This window comes from Lagopus leucura, unplaced genomic scaffold (assembly GCF_019238085.1).
Source record: "Lagopus leucura isolate 7727_CA_CO unplaced genomic scaffold, USGS_WTPT01 Super-Scaffold_100028, whole genome shotgun sequence".
Taxonomy (NCBI): domain Eukaryota; kingdom Metazoa; phylum Chordata; class Aves; order Galliformes; family Phasianidae; genus Lagopus; species Lagopus leucura.
The window spans coordinates 7,925,409-7,939,593 of record NW_024962279.1 but is presented as its reverse complement, the minus strand read 5'-3'; the positions used below and the strand labels follow the sequence as shown (position 1 = coordinate 7,939,593).

The window sequence follows — 14,185 nt, the reverse complement described above, 5'->3', positions numbered from 1 at the left end:
ACGTCCTCACAATGGGAGGCTGAAACTTGAGAGAAAAAGAGTGCAAGTTAATTCAGAGCATCTGGAGCATCAAGGGGCAGAACAGGACGCTCACTGGAGAAGGGTCAGTGGGAATAGGGCTCAGGAAAGGGGAGCCAGAGTTCCTGGGGAACTCTCATCTGCTGTTCTTCCTAGAGGCTGGTTGGCAGACCTAGGATACATTCTTATGCTCCAAGCTGGAATTTAACAAACAAGCAGAAGCACAGAGGTTCCGAGGAGAAGTAGAACACAGGTCGAGCTTTCCTGGTGCGCACAGCTGAGCTGAGAGTGAAGCTTCTCAATGAGGAAGCAGTTCTTTAGGTTCAGGGAATGCTCCCTGTGACTTTTGACTCTAAGAGTGAAGGTAGGTTGCTCTTGAGACAGATAAGAGTGTTTGGAACAAGGCTGCTGTCTAAAAGGACAGAGCTATAGATGATATATTTCTCAGGCATCTGTGTGCAAAAAGCAACGCTGTAATTCGGTGCTAGCAGTAGGAGCAACATGGGATTCAGACCAGTGAAAAGAGATGGAAGAGTAATATCTTGCTGAGCAGCTCATAGTATTTTAAGGTTTTTAATCAAATAAATCAAAGAGAAATGAAAAAGTTAATGCTTCAAGCTTTGTCAAGAACTCGGTTCCAAAGATCCCATTAATTTGACAGTTTCTTCTCCATTGGTAACGTACCACTTTGGATTTAAGATCATATATGCTCTAAGCTGTAGAGCAGTGTTTATTTGGGGGAAGTAAAGGGATGCTAATTTGGGGAAGACTGATGGAGAAGACAAAAATAACCTGAAAGTAATCAAACACAGATGCTAGTTTTTGTGATAGCCAATTGCTTTTGTACTCTGTGGGAAGGGATAGAATTTCCTACTTTCTCTCATTGGATTAAGCTTGAGTACAGCCAGAATGATGTAGTTTCATAAACTTCTGGATAGAATTACCATTGAGCAAAGTTTATCAGAGCTCATGACTCCCAGATCAATCAAAGAAATCGTTCAAATTATTATTCTGTTTTTTAAATAAGGGAATATGTAGGGATTGTTGTGTGCCAGTTGCTGACATTGGCGGCTTCTTGCACATTATGGACCCAGAGCATGGGCAGAGACGCAGTCCACATTCTATTCAATACTCTCTCTGAAACCTGCAAGAGCAACACCATTTTCTTTTGTTTCAATTAATCCATGCAATCAGTGACCCTGTTCACAGTTCGCATTCACATCTTGGTTCTGTGTTCTGGAATGAAGGAGCTTTCTGTTCAGTGTATTTGCATTCATTTATGGCTCATGGGGTTCTGCTTTCCTCGCCCCCAGTACGTTCGATGTTCCTTCTGACTGTGTAACTCATCAAGAGTTTACTTTATGCACTTCTATATGCAGTTCTAAAAGGTGGACTTGCTGATTTTGTGTGCTGAGTTTCATTGGCCTTTCTATCATTAGGATTTTTGTAGAGGTTTTGCAGATTCCAAATATCTCCGCATCTTCCTGTTTTCATTGCAAGCTGAGAACAACACGCATCATCCTCAGTGTTGATCTACAGACTTCAGCTTCTGGCACATGCATCTTGCCTTGCCATTGCAGCGATCGGAACAACTCATGTTTTCAAATGCAACTAACGTGCAGCAGCTCGATGTGTCAGCTGGGTTCTTTATTGACACTTTGAGGGAAGTCAGGCCTTGAATGCTAAAAGCTAAACCAGCAAGATACTTAGCAAATGCTGAGAAGATATTTTTGATTGGTTTGTTTGTTTCCTAATCTTTTATTAAGAAGAAGGTGTGAAAAGGAAATTTTTTGCACAGTCAAAAATTGTTAACAGTGTGATAACCAGAAATAATCATTTTAGTAGATAGATATCCAACATAGCTGAAATCTACGATGTGGTTAAAAGGAAACTAAAGCAGCTTGAACTACAGCTGTCTGCCTTTCCATGTTGTTATTGGGGAAAGCACAGCAGAAAGGGAGTGTGTGGGTTCTGTATCAGGATTACATTAGACTCTATGATGATATGCATGCCAGCAGTACTGAAAAATGGAACACCAAGGCTGCTTGCAAATTTTCCATTTTTAGGTTGCAGCTTTACTGGTAAACTTAATGCTTTACACAGAGTGGGCATTTCTCCTTGACTGTGGCTTCTGCTGAACCATAGTGGTGTTACACAGTGTGCTGACAGTCTTTATTTTGCTTTCTATCATGTTGGGAAAAGAGAATTCTGTAGACTTTAAATAAATAAATAGCACTTAAGAGCTGTGAAAGAGGATCTGAGGTATCATATGCGCATCCAGACCTGCAGCCCTCTGCACAGCATTAGCCAAGCTCTTGCGGGGCAGGAAGGGCTCAGTTTCTTCCCTGACAGGCTGGGCTTTAACTGGCACTGCAGGTTCTGGGTGCCTTCCTCTGCGCTCCAGGCTTGTTCTCTGGCATCTGCAAAGCTGGATGCTCTTCAGTTCTGATTCCAGACCCCCGCTGTGAACCTGGGGTTCTTTGTGCCTTGACTTTCTGTACCTCCTTCCCACCTTTCCTTCCCTCTCTGTGAGGCAGAGGAGCAATTCACAGTGTTGGTGTTTTTAAACTCTGGATCAGAGCTAAGACGGCATATTATGCTGAAAAATTACAGTGGTTGCCGACAACTGCCTGTCTGATTTGTTAGCTCTTGAGAGCCAGTTGAGGACAGTAGGTCTGATTAAATAATATTCCAGGAGCTGAGTGCATCTTCCTACTTCCCTTTGTGTTCACTAGCATGGACAGAAAGTGTCCCAAAGTTTGGAACTGATTGCAGGTGAGTATCTGCATGTGCTCAGCGCTTCTCCATTGGCAGTGTCAGCCTGCAAGGGCAGTGGGAGGTGAGGGCTGTGGCCATGCTCAGTGAGGCATGGCACCCAGCAGGCAGCCATAGCAGTCTGCTGGCAGCCAGGGCTTACAACAGTTCTAGAAATGCCCATTGTGCTGTTACTCATCTGTAGGTTACAAACATCTTATGAGGAGGGTCTCTGCTTTCAGGTAAGCAGAGAGATAGCAAGTGGGCTAGTGATGCTGGGGTGGATGCGCTGGCAGCTACTTGCTGGGTCCCAACCTGACAGGGTCACTTGAGCTATCCTTGGACCATGCCCCACAGAATCACAGAATTGTAGGGGTTGGAAGGGACTTCCAGAAGGTTCCAAGGCAGTTGGGGTGGTGTGTGGGGTCAGGGTGCCTGTGCCTCAGATTGCCCAGAGCATCACTGCATGCACCACTCTGCTGCAGAGCAACCCAAGGTAACATGAGGGTCTTCCTGCTGGGACCATAGGAGCAGGCTGTGAACACTACGCTGACAGCTGACCAGAGATGAGTGGTTAGCTGTTAAAACCATGAGATCACAGCAGAAAAACACAGTAGTAGCTGAGAAACCTACAGCGTCAGAATGTCATGAAATGTGCTCATTTGGATCCTTCTGCTGTTTCTGAGAGGAGCTGAGCCTTTCCCAGCTGGGGCCATGTCCTCCCTGCAGGCCCACAATGTGGCCCCTCATACTGCAGGCCACAGGCTTACTGGGCCAGAACTTTGCTTCTCACCATGAGGGAAAGCAGAATGCATCCCAGGCATCCGTGAGGTAACCACAGCCTGTGAATCCTCTGCCTGTTACTCCTGGGTTTGTGTGCAGACAGCAGTCTTGGATTTCTTCTTTGTAAGTGCATGTGCAAATCTGGTCTGGTAGCAATGTGAGTGCTGCCATCATTACTGTGGGGAAAGTTCATCTGATGTAGCCATAATCAGTATTTCTTGTAAAATGTCCATAGTGTTGCCAGTTTCCTAAAGGATGAAGAGCATCCTCATACGCAAATGTAATCCCTAAACCAGTTATTGGAGCCATCTGCTGGCTAACGACAACACTAGCTGCAGGTTGTGGTTGGGCATGACTTCAGTTGTCAGTGGCATCAGCATAGCTCGCTCTGGGCTCCTCCTGGAGATTCAGTATGGTATGCTTTGCTGAAATATCTACAGTGTTATAACTGAAATTTTTGCACTTCACATCAGTGCTACCGATGCGGTATCTGTCCTCTGCCTTCCTTCTTAAATTTTTTTATAAGTGCTTGTAGAAACATTGCAGTGCCTTTTGGAAGAGCATGTGAGGAAGTGATGGACTGTTTATCTTAAGGTGATTAAAACAGGCAAGAAGCTGCAAATAGTCCTGTACAGACCATAGTCTGAATGAAATAAATCGATAGAAGGCAGAGAAAGTCACTACTAACTTTTTCCCAGTGGGTATTTTCAGAGGAGGGGATCAGCAGTTCTGTGCAGTGACTTTGTAGCCTCAGAACTGAAATTAAAAGGTTAAATAATCCATTGTCTTAAAGTGCTTCTGATACAAGCAGAACCTTATACCACCAGGTTACTGTTGCTTTTAAAATCACACATAATTTTGCAAATTTGTATATGCTAACAAGAGTGGCAAAGTGATGTTGGCCCTTGTGCCTCGGGCAGTGAGCACACAGCAGGCCGTTGGTTTTCAGTTCTGGCGTTGTTGTGGATCAAGCCAAGACATCTGCAGAGTGCCGGAACTTATTACTCACCTCATAGTTAACCAGAGAGCCTGGCGCAACGTTTTTGTATCACTGAGATTGTTAATTCAGGAACAGTGTTTGGCTGTTAACTCTTCACTGTATAGGAGTCCATATAAAGCTCTAGATAACAAGGGCAAATTTTGTGGCAGTGCATGTATGTATGTGCTATATACGTACCATGCAACATATTTTTATATATTGCGTGTATAATAAATTAGCAAATCAACTAGCAAATGAGATTTTTCTTTTAAACTTGCCCACAGTACTGTGGGCCTTGCAGTACTGCTCAGCACCACTGGTGATGCATCTGCAGAACTGGCACTCAGCTGCACGTTCTGTAGTTCTTGGCCTCAGCTGCATGCAGGTTAGTTGTCTTTCCCCCGCCCCTGACGGGTTCTGGATATCTGTGGCCTTGATGTTCAGTGTTGGTGCAGCCCCAGAAAGGGACACCAGATAAGGAGCCCTTGCACTGCAGGCAAGCAGCCGACTGGCTGTGCTCGGTGCTGTGCCCCGGGAACCTGGCATGGATTTTCAGTGAGACCATCATGAGCTCCCTGCTGCTGGTGTGTGCTGAGCACCTGGAGCCAAATTAAGGATGCCTCGCTATGGTGCTGGCCTAGTTTCTTTCTGGTAATTGTGTTCTGCCTCTGTAGACTGCTGCTGCTTCAAGGATTTTTGTTCCCTACAACTGTTGCTTGTGACCTCATTTTTTCAATCTCACTGATGTAGCTCTTACATTTTTGTTGCGAGGAACCTGCTGAAGCTGCTTATGCTGTCAGTGCAATGGGCACCCCAGGAATCCAGAGATACTCACGTATGTGAGGTACTCTGGGCTGGTGGGCAGTGGACATCACGTTTTCGTCACAGTCTGAGCACTGGCATAGGGGACAGCACAGGAATGGTATGACTGCAAATCAGCTTTCAAATTTTCCACTGTTTTCTTGCTGTCTTACTTGATGTTTTGCATTGTTTGATGTTTGGCAAAATTCACATTTCACCAGATGTGTGGATCTATGTTATTTTTTCCCTAAAATTCTGTTTTGGTCTTTGAAAGAGCTCTCATCTTGTTACAAGGGTCATATGAGCATCTAATCTCCACAAGTTTTTAAGCCAGCCACAAAAAGCCAATGTGCCTCTCTCCCATCCCTCCAGGTGATGCTCAGCCTACGAGCTTGATTTTTGTTTGTTTGTTTTTATTGCTCTGTAAAACTTGCAAGGGCTGTCCAATCACAGTAAATAAAATGATGAGTCCATCTACATGTATTTTCTTAGGTTTGTATGTTGCTTTACATCATGAAACAGTCTTTGTAAATTGCAGTGGAATTCCTGTGAATTGAGTAGATTTTAGCCAACATAAATTGCTTTTAAGTAAGGTGACAGATGTTCTTTGTACACAGTGTTCCAGTCTTCCCTTTCGTGTCTCTTAGATGGGATCCACTATTATTAATACATAAAAGAAATATGAAGGTTTCTCAGTATAGATGTTCATTTGGAATGAGATCTACCGTGTAACCGTGAAGCAGTCTCTTAAAAAAGGGACTCTACCAGCATGCAGTCGTGTTGAACAGGGCATGGCTTCGGAGCAGGGCGTGTGGTAGCCAAGTATTGCAGAGTGGGGTCAGGAGGAGGCATTTACTGATGCACCAATGCTGATATTTGTTGTTGCTGCCTGTTCATCTTTGGCAAAATGATTGTGAACTCTACTGCAGAACACGAATCTGTGCCGGAGACCCGTTCCACGTGTTACAGTTTGGTGGCTCTGTGCAGCCTGGTCACAAAATTCACTGCGTCTGTGTTAGTTGCCAGCTTCCTTTTTCCTTTTCCTCCGCCCTTCACTCTTCATGTCTTTTTCTCTAACCTGACAGAAATCTCCAGGAAATGCTTTTGTGTGAACAACTTCTGGTATCTCCACATCAGTGGTGTCTATCTTCTGCCATAGATCAGACTTTGTATTGCTCTTTCTACATGTGATGCTTTTATTTGCCATTTGTGTCTAAGTGCCCTTTAAAATATACTTGCTTTTCCAGAAATGTCGTCTGAGATACCAGTATAGCTCAAAAGCATGGTTTTTTAGCTGTTTTTCCTCTTGTTCTGGCCCCCACTAAAAACTGAATTGTGCTCTTAAGAATATTTTCTTCCACACTGCCTGTGTTTTGAGTCAGTCAAAGGTTTTCTCCTCGCTTATACTGCTGGTACTAATTCATACCCTATGAATTAACATTTCAGCGCAGAATTTGATCCTATCAGAAGGGGCTGGACTTTAAAAGTATGGGATCATACTTATACATAACCGGTGCATTGCTGCAAGTTAAGAGAATGGGAAAAAAAGCCCCAAACCCAACCACAGCAACTTCTACAGGCCAATTTGCATTCTGGTTTTGTTGGTTCCTGAAGCCCTGAAAGCATGCTGCATAGGTATTCTGAATTAATGGTTTTGAAGATGTCCAACTCCGGTTACAAAGAGCTTACCTTTGAGACCATCCATCTCTGTCCTGGGCAAATAATAGTAATATTTGCTACACACAGAAAATGTTAATGAGACAGCAGTGAAGAGCAAGGGGAGGAGAAGCCGTGAGGTGATGGCTTTTCAAAAGTGAGTCTGAAGGAGCAGGACTTATGGCAACTGTAGGTGAGGGTCAGAGCTCAAGTGGTTACAGACAGGTGATGTGCGTTTGCTTTACAGCTTCTGCACAGCACAGCGAGGCACCTTTCCTTTGACACAGTCAGTGCAGTTTCTTCTTGCACCAAGGACAGCTAAGGTTACAGTGCTGTTGCTGGCTCTGTTTCGTACTTGATCCCTTATATGACAACTGCTTCCTTGGTAGAGTTCCTTCCTCTCAGAAGATCACAAACATCTCCTGAAACTTTTCTTTAGTGATTTCTTAAATAGCAATGTTTCTGTGGTGGTACGAATAGAACATATGGTTTATAGCTGGATTTGTGTCCTCTCGTGCATCTTTGAATCTGTTTTTAACTCTGCTTATGAAGTGAACTGCTTTCTGGCCGAGGAACATGTCATCCTGGTTCTGTTGATTTGCTGCTGATTTGTCTGTCTGTCATGCTGTCCAACTTACAGGCTCAAATGTGCAGTTTTAAAATAGTGCCATATGTAGAACGTGGAATGGAAAGCCCTGTAGCTTTAAATCCAGCAGACCCGGCCCTTCTGTGCATCTAAAGCAAATACTCGGGCAGAAGAGGCTCACAGCTTGAGCATGACAGTTTGCTGCAGCAGCGCAGGGGCTCGGCAGGCAGTGATGTCGGCTGCAGGGCGATGCCCACAGCTCCCCCAGCCCTGCAGGCACATGGAGCGGGGCGGGGGGGAATGCGGGGATGTTGATGTGGTGCTGCTGCACCTCTGTGTGCTGCCAGAGGGACTTCTGTGAGCCAGCAAAGGTAAGAGGAGCACGGGGCATCCTCCTTAGAATGGCGTCAGTCATCTTATTTGGCTGCTCTGTTCGGATCTCCAGAACTTGACCTCATTTTGTAGCATTAGCCGTGGAAATGCTGTATTTTCCTCTGTTGGTAAATTTATATAAAATATAAATATATAAATTTATATAACTTTTCTTCACTTCAGAAGCTGGGAAGCTTGAAGAAGGCTTTTGTCTGAGTGACTGCTGCAATCCATGCAGATCAAATACAGTGCTGCTCCTTGGAGCGCTCTGTTTTTTCTCATTTGGGGGTTTGGTGTGTGTAATGCAGGGAACTATGAAGGAAGAGGCTCGTGCATGCAGCCTGGTATCAGGGAGGTGTTCAACTGGCAGCTTTTTAAATATGATGTTCTGCTGTTCTGACTGTGCAAAATGTGTTGTCAGGAAGTAGTAAACAAACTGCAGATTCAAGTTTTACTTCAAGTGAAAAAAAGAAGAGAAAACACCTTCTCTTGGAGTCAATGACCTTCAGAAATAAATAAGTAGTTTTCTTTGGTCTTGGTTAGCCCTGTAGCCAGGTGCAGCTGTGTCACAAGCCTTAGTTAAAAAAGTGAGCTGTATTTCCCCCACATTTATTAAATACCAAAGAGGAAACAGTAAGGAATTTAAGACTGATCTCTGGTGCAAATAGAAGATAATTGTTTTGAAGTTGCTGCAGTTAGCTTCCCCTTGCATTGTGACTCCAGCATTTGGAAAAAACAAACAAGCAAACAAAAAGCCAGAAATACGGGATGCTGATGTTATGCCTTTGCCATAAATGGATGTTGACCTGAGATTTGTTATCTGCAGAAGACCTTGAGAAATTGTATCGTATCGCGGTTGTGCTGGAAGCATGTATGTCTAATCACATTTGTTTAGCACACTCACTATATTCCTCTGGGAAGATCTGGATCTCCTATGCTGGTATGTGTACTTACTGCATTCATCGTTGTCCATAACGCAAGTGATGCACAGGTGGCTCTTGAGCACAGCTATGTTGGAAATGTGGAGATGAAGTGCTTCAGACAACAGTGAAGACAGAGGACAGTAAGAAAGAGTGTTTTTTATTCCATGTTTCATTTTGATAGATCTGTGTACTTTGCATCTTGGCATCCGTAACATGAGGCAAATGCATCACCCCTTGAGAGCTGGAGGGAAAAATGATTAGAATAGGGTACCGCATTCTTGCCTTCTGCATCAGATCTGGGCAGTTTGCTGTCACTGTAGTTAGGAGAAGCTTTTGACATTGGGTAATGGAGATGCTAACAGCAGTGTGTGTGCTACCATGAGTGCAATGTGTCTCTAGGTGGAGTTCCAAATCAGGAATCGTGGAAATACTGAAAGGAGTGTGCTGACTTCAGTGTTCACTGAGTGCGGTGTTTGGTATGGACCAGGACTCTGCTGCCTTGTTCTGCTGGTACCTGCCCTCTCCTCCCTTCAGTGCAGCCACCTCCTTGTAGTCACACTGCATGCACTTTCCTTTCAGATGCCAGAAGGCACATGCCACATGCGGGTCCATTCCCTGCGCTGCAGGCTGCCCTTCCTACACTGCTGCTTCTTGTGTGTTCAGTTTGCTGCTTTGAGCGACATTATGGGTTAAGTGTAGGAGTACCTTTGCAGCACTTAGGGCTGAACAGCAGGCTGTGTTTGCACAGGAAAAGAATCTCTGGGGCCAACTCTTTTGCATAACTCTCTAGGAAGTGTAATATTAGCTGTGTGTATGTTACATTAGAAAAGCTTAAATAAGGGAACAGTATGTCAAGAGATTATATGTAGGAATGACAGAGAAATGTGTTCACAAGAAACATGAATCCCGTGTTGTGAAATATTTATCTTTTACTGTAAAATGTTGTTTCAGTCAACTTTGAAATATTGGTTACAGTCGCACTCTGCGTTGTGTCTTCAGAAAATACAGCTGAAAAGTAAAAAGAAGTGACAGTTGTGCTCAAATACACAGGCTCATTAGAATAAGTATGTGGTGGTGACTTGCATGTGAGCTTTTAGCAGAGGAAAACCCCTTGAGAAGAGGCGGGTCCTGCTCTCAGTACGGCAGTTTTGTGCAGTGGTCATGGAGAGATGTTTGTCCTCCCACACTCCAGACGTCTGAATGGTCGTCTCTTTTCTTTATTCGTGTATATGTTAGATGCAGTAATAATCTGTATTTTTTCAGATAGCAGCTTCAAGCATGAGAAAAATAAACAGTACTCTTTGGGAAGTACTAACAGTAGTTTTGTCTGTAAGTTAATGAGATGTGATTTGAGCATTCTGGGGAAACCAGAATGTGTTTGTAAAAGGAAGGGAGAAAATCATTTTACATAGTTATTTTCAGATAAAAGCTTGTGTAAACTTGTTTCTAAATCTATCCTCTCCTCCCAGTATCTACACTTAACTTTTTGTTCAGCTTTACCTCATTTCCTATCCTTATCATTGTAACTTCTGTCCTGATTGGCAGTCTGCACTTGATTAAAAGTCTGCAGCTGCTAAAATAAACATCCATTAATGTTATTCTGGCCATATTTTTATTGTGTCGTCCTCTTTCACCTCAAAAATCAGGTTCCTGCAAGTCCCTGCATATAGTTCAGTTCCTTCCTATTTTTCTGTTCAGATTGTGTTATTCATTCCTGTTGACCTGCTTTGCCCATAACGCTGTCATTGTCATCCTGTTTATTCAGCTAGCACTGCTCATTTTCTTATTGACGAACCTGTAGCTTTGGGAAACCATTACTGAATTGGACCACCAGGCTTTACTCCTTTTGCATTCAAAAATTTACTTTTGAATGCAAAAATTTTGTGAATTCAAGGTCAAGAATGGGAGTTCTTTGGCAGCAAGTAGGTTTTAAAAAGACCAGAAGGCAGCACAGACGTATTATGAAATGTTGCTCTGCTGAGGTTAGTGGCTCACCTGCCTGCCCTTTCCTGGAGATCTGCTATCTCCTCCCGTTCCTGCAGCATGCAGATGCATTGGCCACGCAGGAATGCTGAGAGCCACGTGTGTTGCTCTGGATTGGCAGAGTTAATGTGAGTGCAAATGTTTTAGTAATCATCACTCATCATTGTTTAACTGCTATGAGTAAGGGGTAAAGCCATTTCCTCTTGGTGTTGCCTGTGTTGGTTCCTTGCTCCAGTTGTTATCTTAGATGGGCAAAGAGATTGGATTTCCTTACTGTATTTTTTCAGGGCCGTTTTTCATTTCGTTGCATTCTTTTCCCCATAGCCAGGATGTTCTGCTCGCCATCTTGAGGATTAATTGCCTGCAAGCAAAGATTGTTTACGTCTTTCAGAAATCCTAATTATGATCTAACCATTGAGCTGCAGGAAAATACACAGCGAGACATCCTTGAGCTATCCATCTGTTCTTATGCTTTCCTTAGCCAGTTTTGAGTGTGTTTGGATTTAGGCACTGCTCAGAACAGTTTCTGACAATGGTGACTAGCAGTTTTTTGTGAATGAGTAGAATGCAAAGCTGCTGTAGTTCCTGAAGATTTAGTCAGCCTATAAAATTCTGCAGGATAACTGCACAGTGTGTCATAAGGAATCATGCTGGACCTGTTCTTCATTGTTTTTCCTTTGTATTCTTGTTGGCAGCAAAGCCATGGCAGAAGGTGTTTTACACAGCGCAGGAACTGTGTGCACATTGGGCACTTACTGAGGGAGGTGGCAGGCTGTAGTTCTCTCTTCTTTGAGTCCATACGTGAGTGATCTGTTGTGTCTGTACAGGTGGTTCAGTGCAGCAGTATTTGCCTCTTCTGTTGGTCCTCGGTTTAAAGGTGAATGAACAGAAATCTCCTGCCTTACATCTGCTATTACATCTAGATCATGAAGCAGCCTAGACTCAGGATTTGCAATGATATAAAAATATACTTTGCCATGTATAGTGAACCAAAGAGTTGGTAGTATCAAACGTATGGCAATTCTGCAGCAGACTGATACGAAGGGGTATAGGCCCAAGCTTTCATTACCTTCCTAGACACATCAGAAGGTGTAATATGTGGTTGTGGAATCTCCATCCTGGGAAATGCTCAGAAACCACCTAGCAATCTGTATTAGGTGGAAATCTGGACAGCCTCAACCAGTCTGTGAATTTTTAACATCATGTAAGAAGCAAAGTATTAGAAAAAACTGCCTTAACCATAGGTCATAAAGGACTTACTACATTGCCAGTGTAATTTGTAGTATTTTTTTTGTCCATAATTCAGGACCCACAATAGATTTTGCAGTATTCTTTATCCTTATTGTGTTCCTCCAGGATCCAGTTCACTGTCTACTCTCCTGACTGTAGGGCTGATAGCACCTTGACTCAGACATTGTCTGAAGAATCATGTGCTGCATGCTGTGTGCAGGGGAGGTGACATATGACATTTGACTACTGACTGCCAATTACATTTAGTTTTATATGTTGAGCTTGCCTCTCGGTAATTCACAGTGTTTATATGCATCTTCACTATACCTCACAGGGATTCTATATATGGCTTCATAAAAGCAAGTATATTTAAGTGGTTTAATGCAGATGTAAAATCATTTTGTAGCCTAATGGAGGTCATTTTCTGCACTGTGCAAACACTGATATAGAGGGAAGTGAGGGAAAACACAGAGCCAAATGTCTGTAATTACGAGAAACTGAGGTTAACACCTCTGTTTTTGTATCAAGAGTCGTGGTTTTTCTGTAGCTGTTTCTTGTCAGATTCTTGCTCTCATACCTTTTGAAGACACAGCTCCATATGAAGTGCGGGACTCCTAGAGCTAATGTGAATTTTGGGTTTGTTCTTAATGCAGCACAAACTGCAGCAGCGTCCAGAATATTGGTTCTGTTCCGTGTGGTTCGTTGAACACGTGCTGGTCTTCTACTGTTTTGACTCCTCAAAATAAGAGATGCTACCACAAACATACTGGAGTGGAAACAAGAAAGATAAAAATAAATTTAAAAAATCATTTGTTTTAAGTGACTTCTCACCCCTTTGGTGCAGATATCTTCCTGCCCATGGAATTTTTTGAATCTCAAGGGACTTGATCCTGAACTTTATCAAGATACATTTATTCTAAATCTACTTAGTGCAATTTGCCATCCGTTTGGTTTTAGAAAGGAAAATAATATACTGTATTCCACACTGACATAAGCAGGAATGAGCTTATTGGAAATGGAATGGACCTTACTAAATTCTCACCAGCCATGGTTTACAGCAAAGTAGGAAGGAAGAAAAACCAACAAACTCCTGTTCTGTGGCATTTGGTTTTTGCATCAGAAGCAAACTGTGAACAAACTTGGTGCAAAATGGAGTGTAACACTGCAGAGTATGCAGCTGCTCCAAGCATAAGAAAAAATGTCCTCTCCCAAGTAGTAGAAATTGTAATTTGGCCCGGCAGATCTGACTTACCCCTAATGGGGGCTACAGAGCACATGGCTGCCACAGGATCATGGATTGTGTGTTGTGAGGTGGGAACTTCTAGTCTTTTACTTGTTTTGCTGCAGCTAAAAATCAATGATCAGTGTTTCTTGTTTACAATATTACTCTAAAATGGCAATGAAATGGCTTACCCAGTTGGACATCAGCTGCCAGAGATCAGTTTCACTGATTTGTATCTGCTATCAGATTATTTTTAGAACTGCAACTTGGCATTTCTGTGAATAGTTCCTCCAGGCTCACAAGAGTGGAATCACAAAATATCTGTTCCCTTTGCTGAAGTGTTTTTATAATTTTATTAGAGCCAGGAGCAATGAAAAGTGAAGTCTTCTGGTACTGAACCTCTCATAAGGGACATCTGAGATAATTCTTTGTAAAACATGACTGTGTTTACATGGGAGACTGGATCAATTTTAACACTCGAGTATGATCTTTTCCAAAATAATTTTGATCCTGTTTTATAGTAGTGCTCTCCAGTTCCAAGATCCACTGTTTTTTTTAATCTTTGTTTTGATTTCCAGAGATCTCAAGAGCTGTTCTGCTTGTCTGCATCCACTTGTGAGTATTCTTTTTTTCCCTTAAAGCTTGCCTTTTTGGCACAGAAAATATAATTTTAAAAGTGCCTTAAAACAACCTTCCAATTTGCTGTTCAGAGTCACAACTGAACATATCAGGGTAGGAAGTAAATGGCTTTGTATCTAGCTGAAAATATAAGGAGACGTGGGAGAGGTCAAAAGTAATTAGGCACCCCAAGCACATAGCTCGTAGCTTTAATAAACACCAAGCACGTTGTGGGAGTGCAGAGGACGAGCAGTGGGGCC

General features: G+C 43.0%; 1 protein-coding gene across 10 annotated transcripts in view; it reads left to right on the top strand.

Moving 5' to 3' along the window:
• Positions 1–14,185, top strand: part of TMCC1 (transmembrane and coiled-coil domain family 1) — a 105,102-nt gene that overhangs the window by 77,167 nt on the left and 13,750 nt on the right. Inside the window, exon 3 of one of the 10 annotated variants that reach the window (XM_042880981.1) lies at positions 13,886–13,922. The exons of the other annotated variants lie outside the window; for them this stretch is intronic. Coding sequence (XP_042736915.1) covers positions 13,886–13,922 — 37 coding nt within the window. The remainder of the gene's footprint in view (positions 1–13,885; positions 13,923–14,185) is intronic. 10 annotated transcript variants of the gene reach the window in all.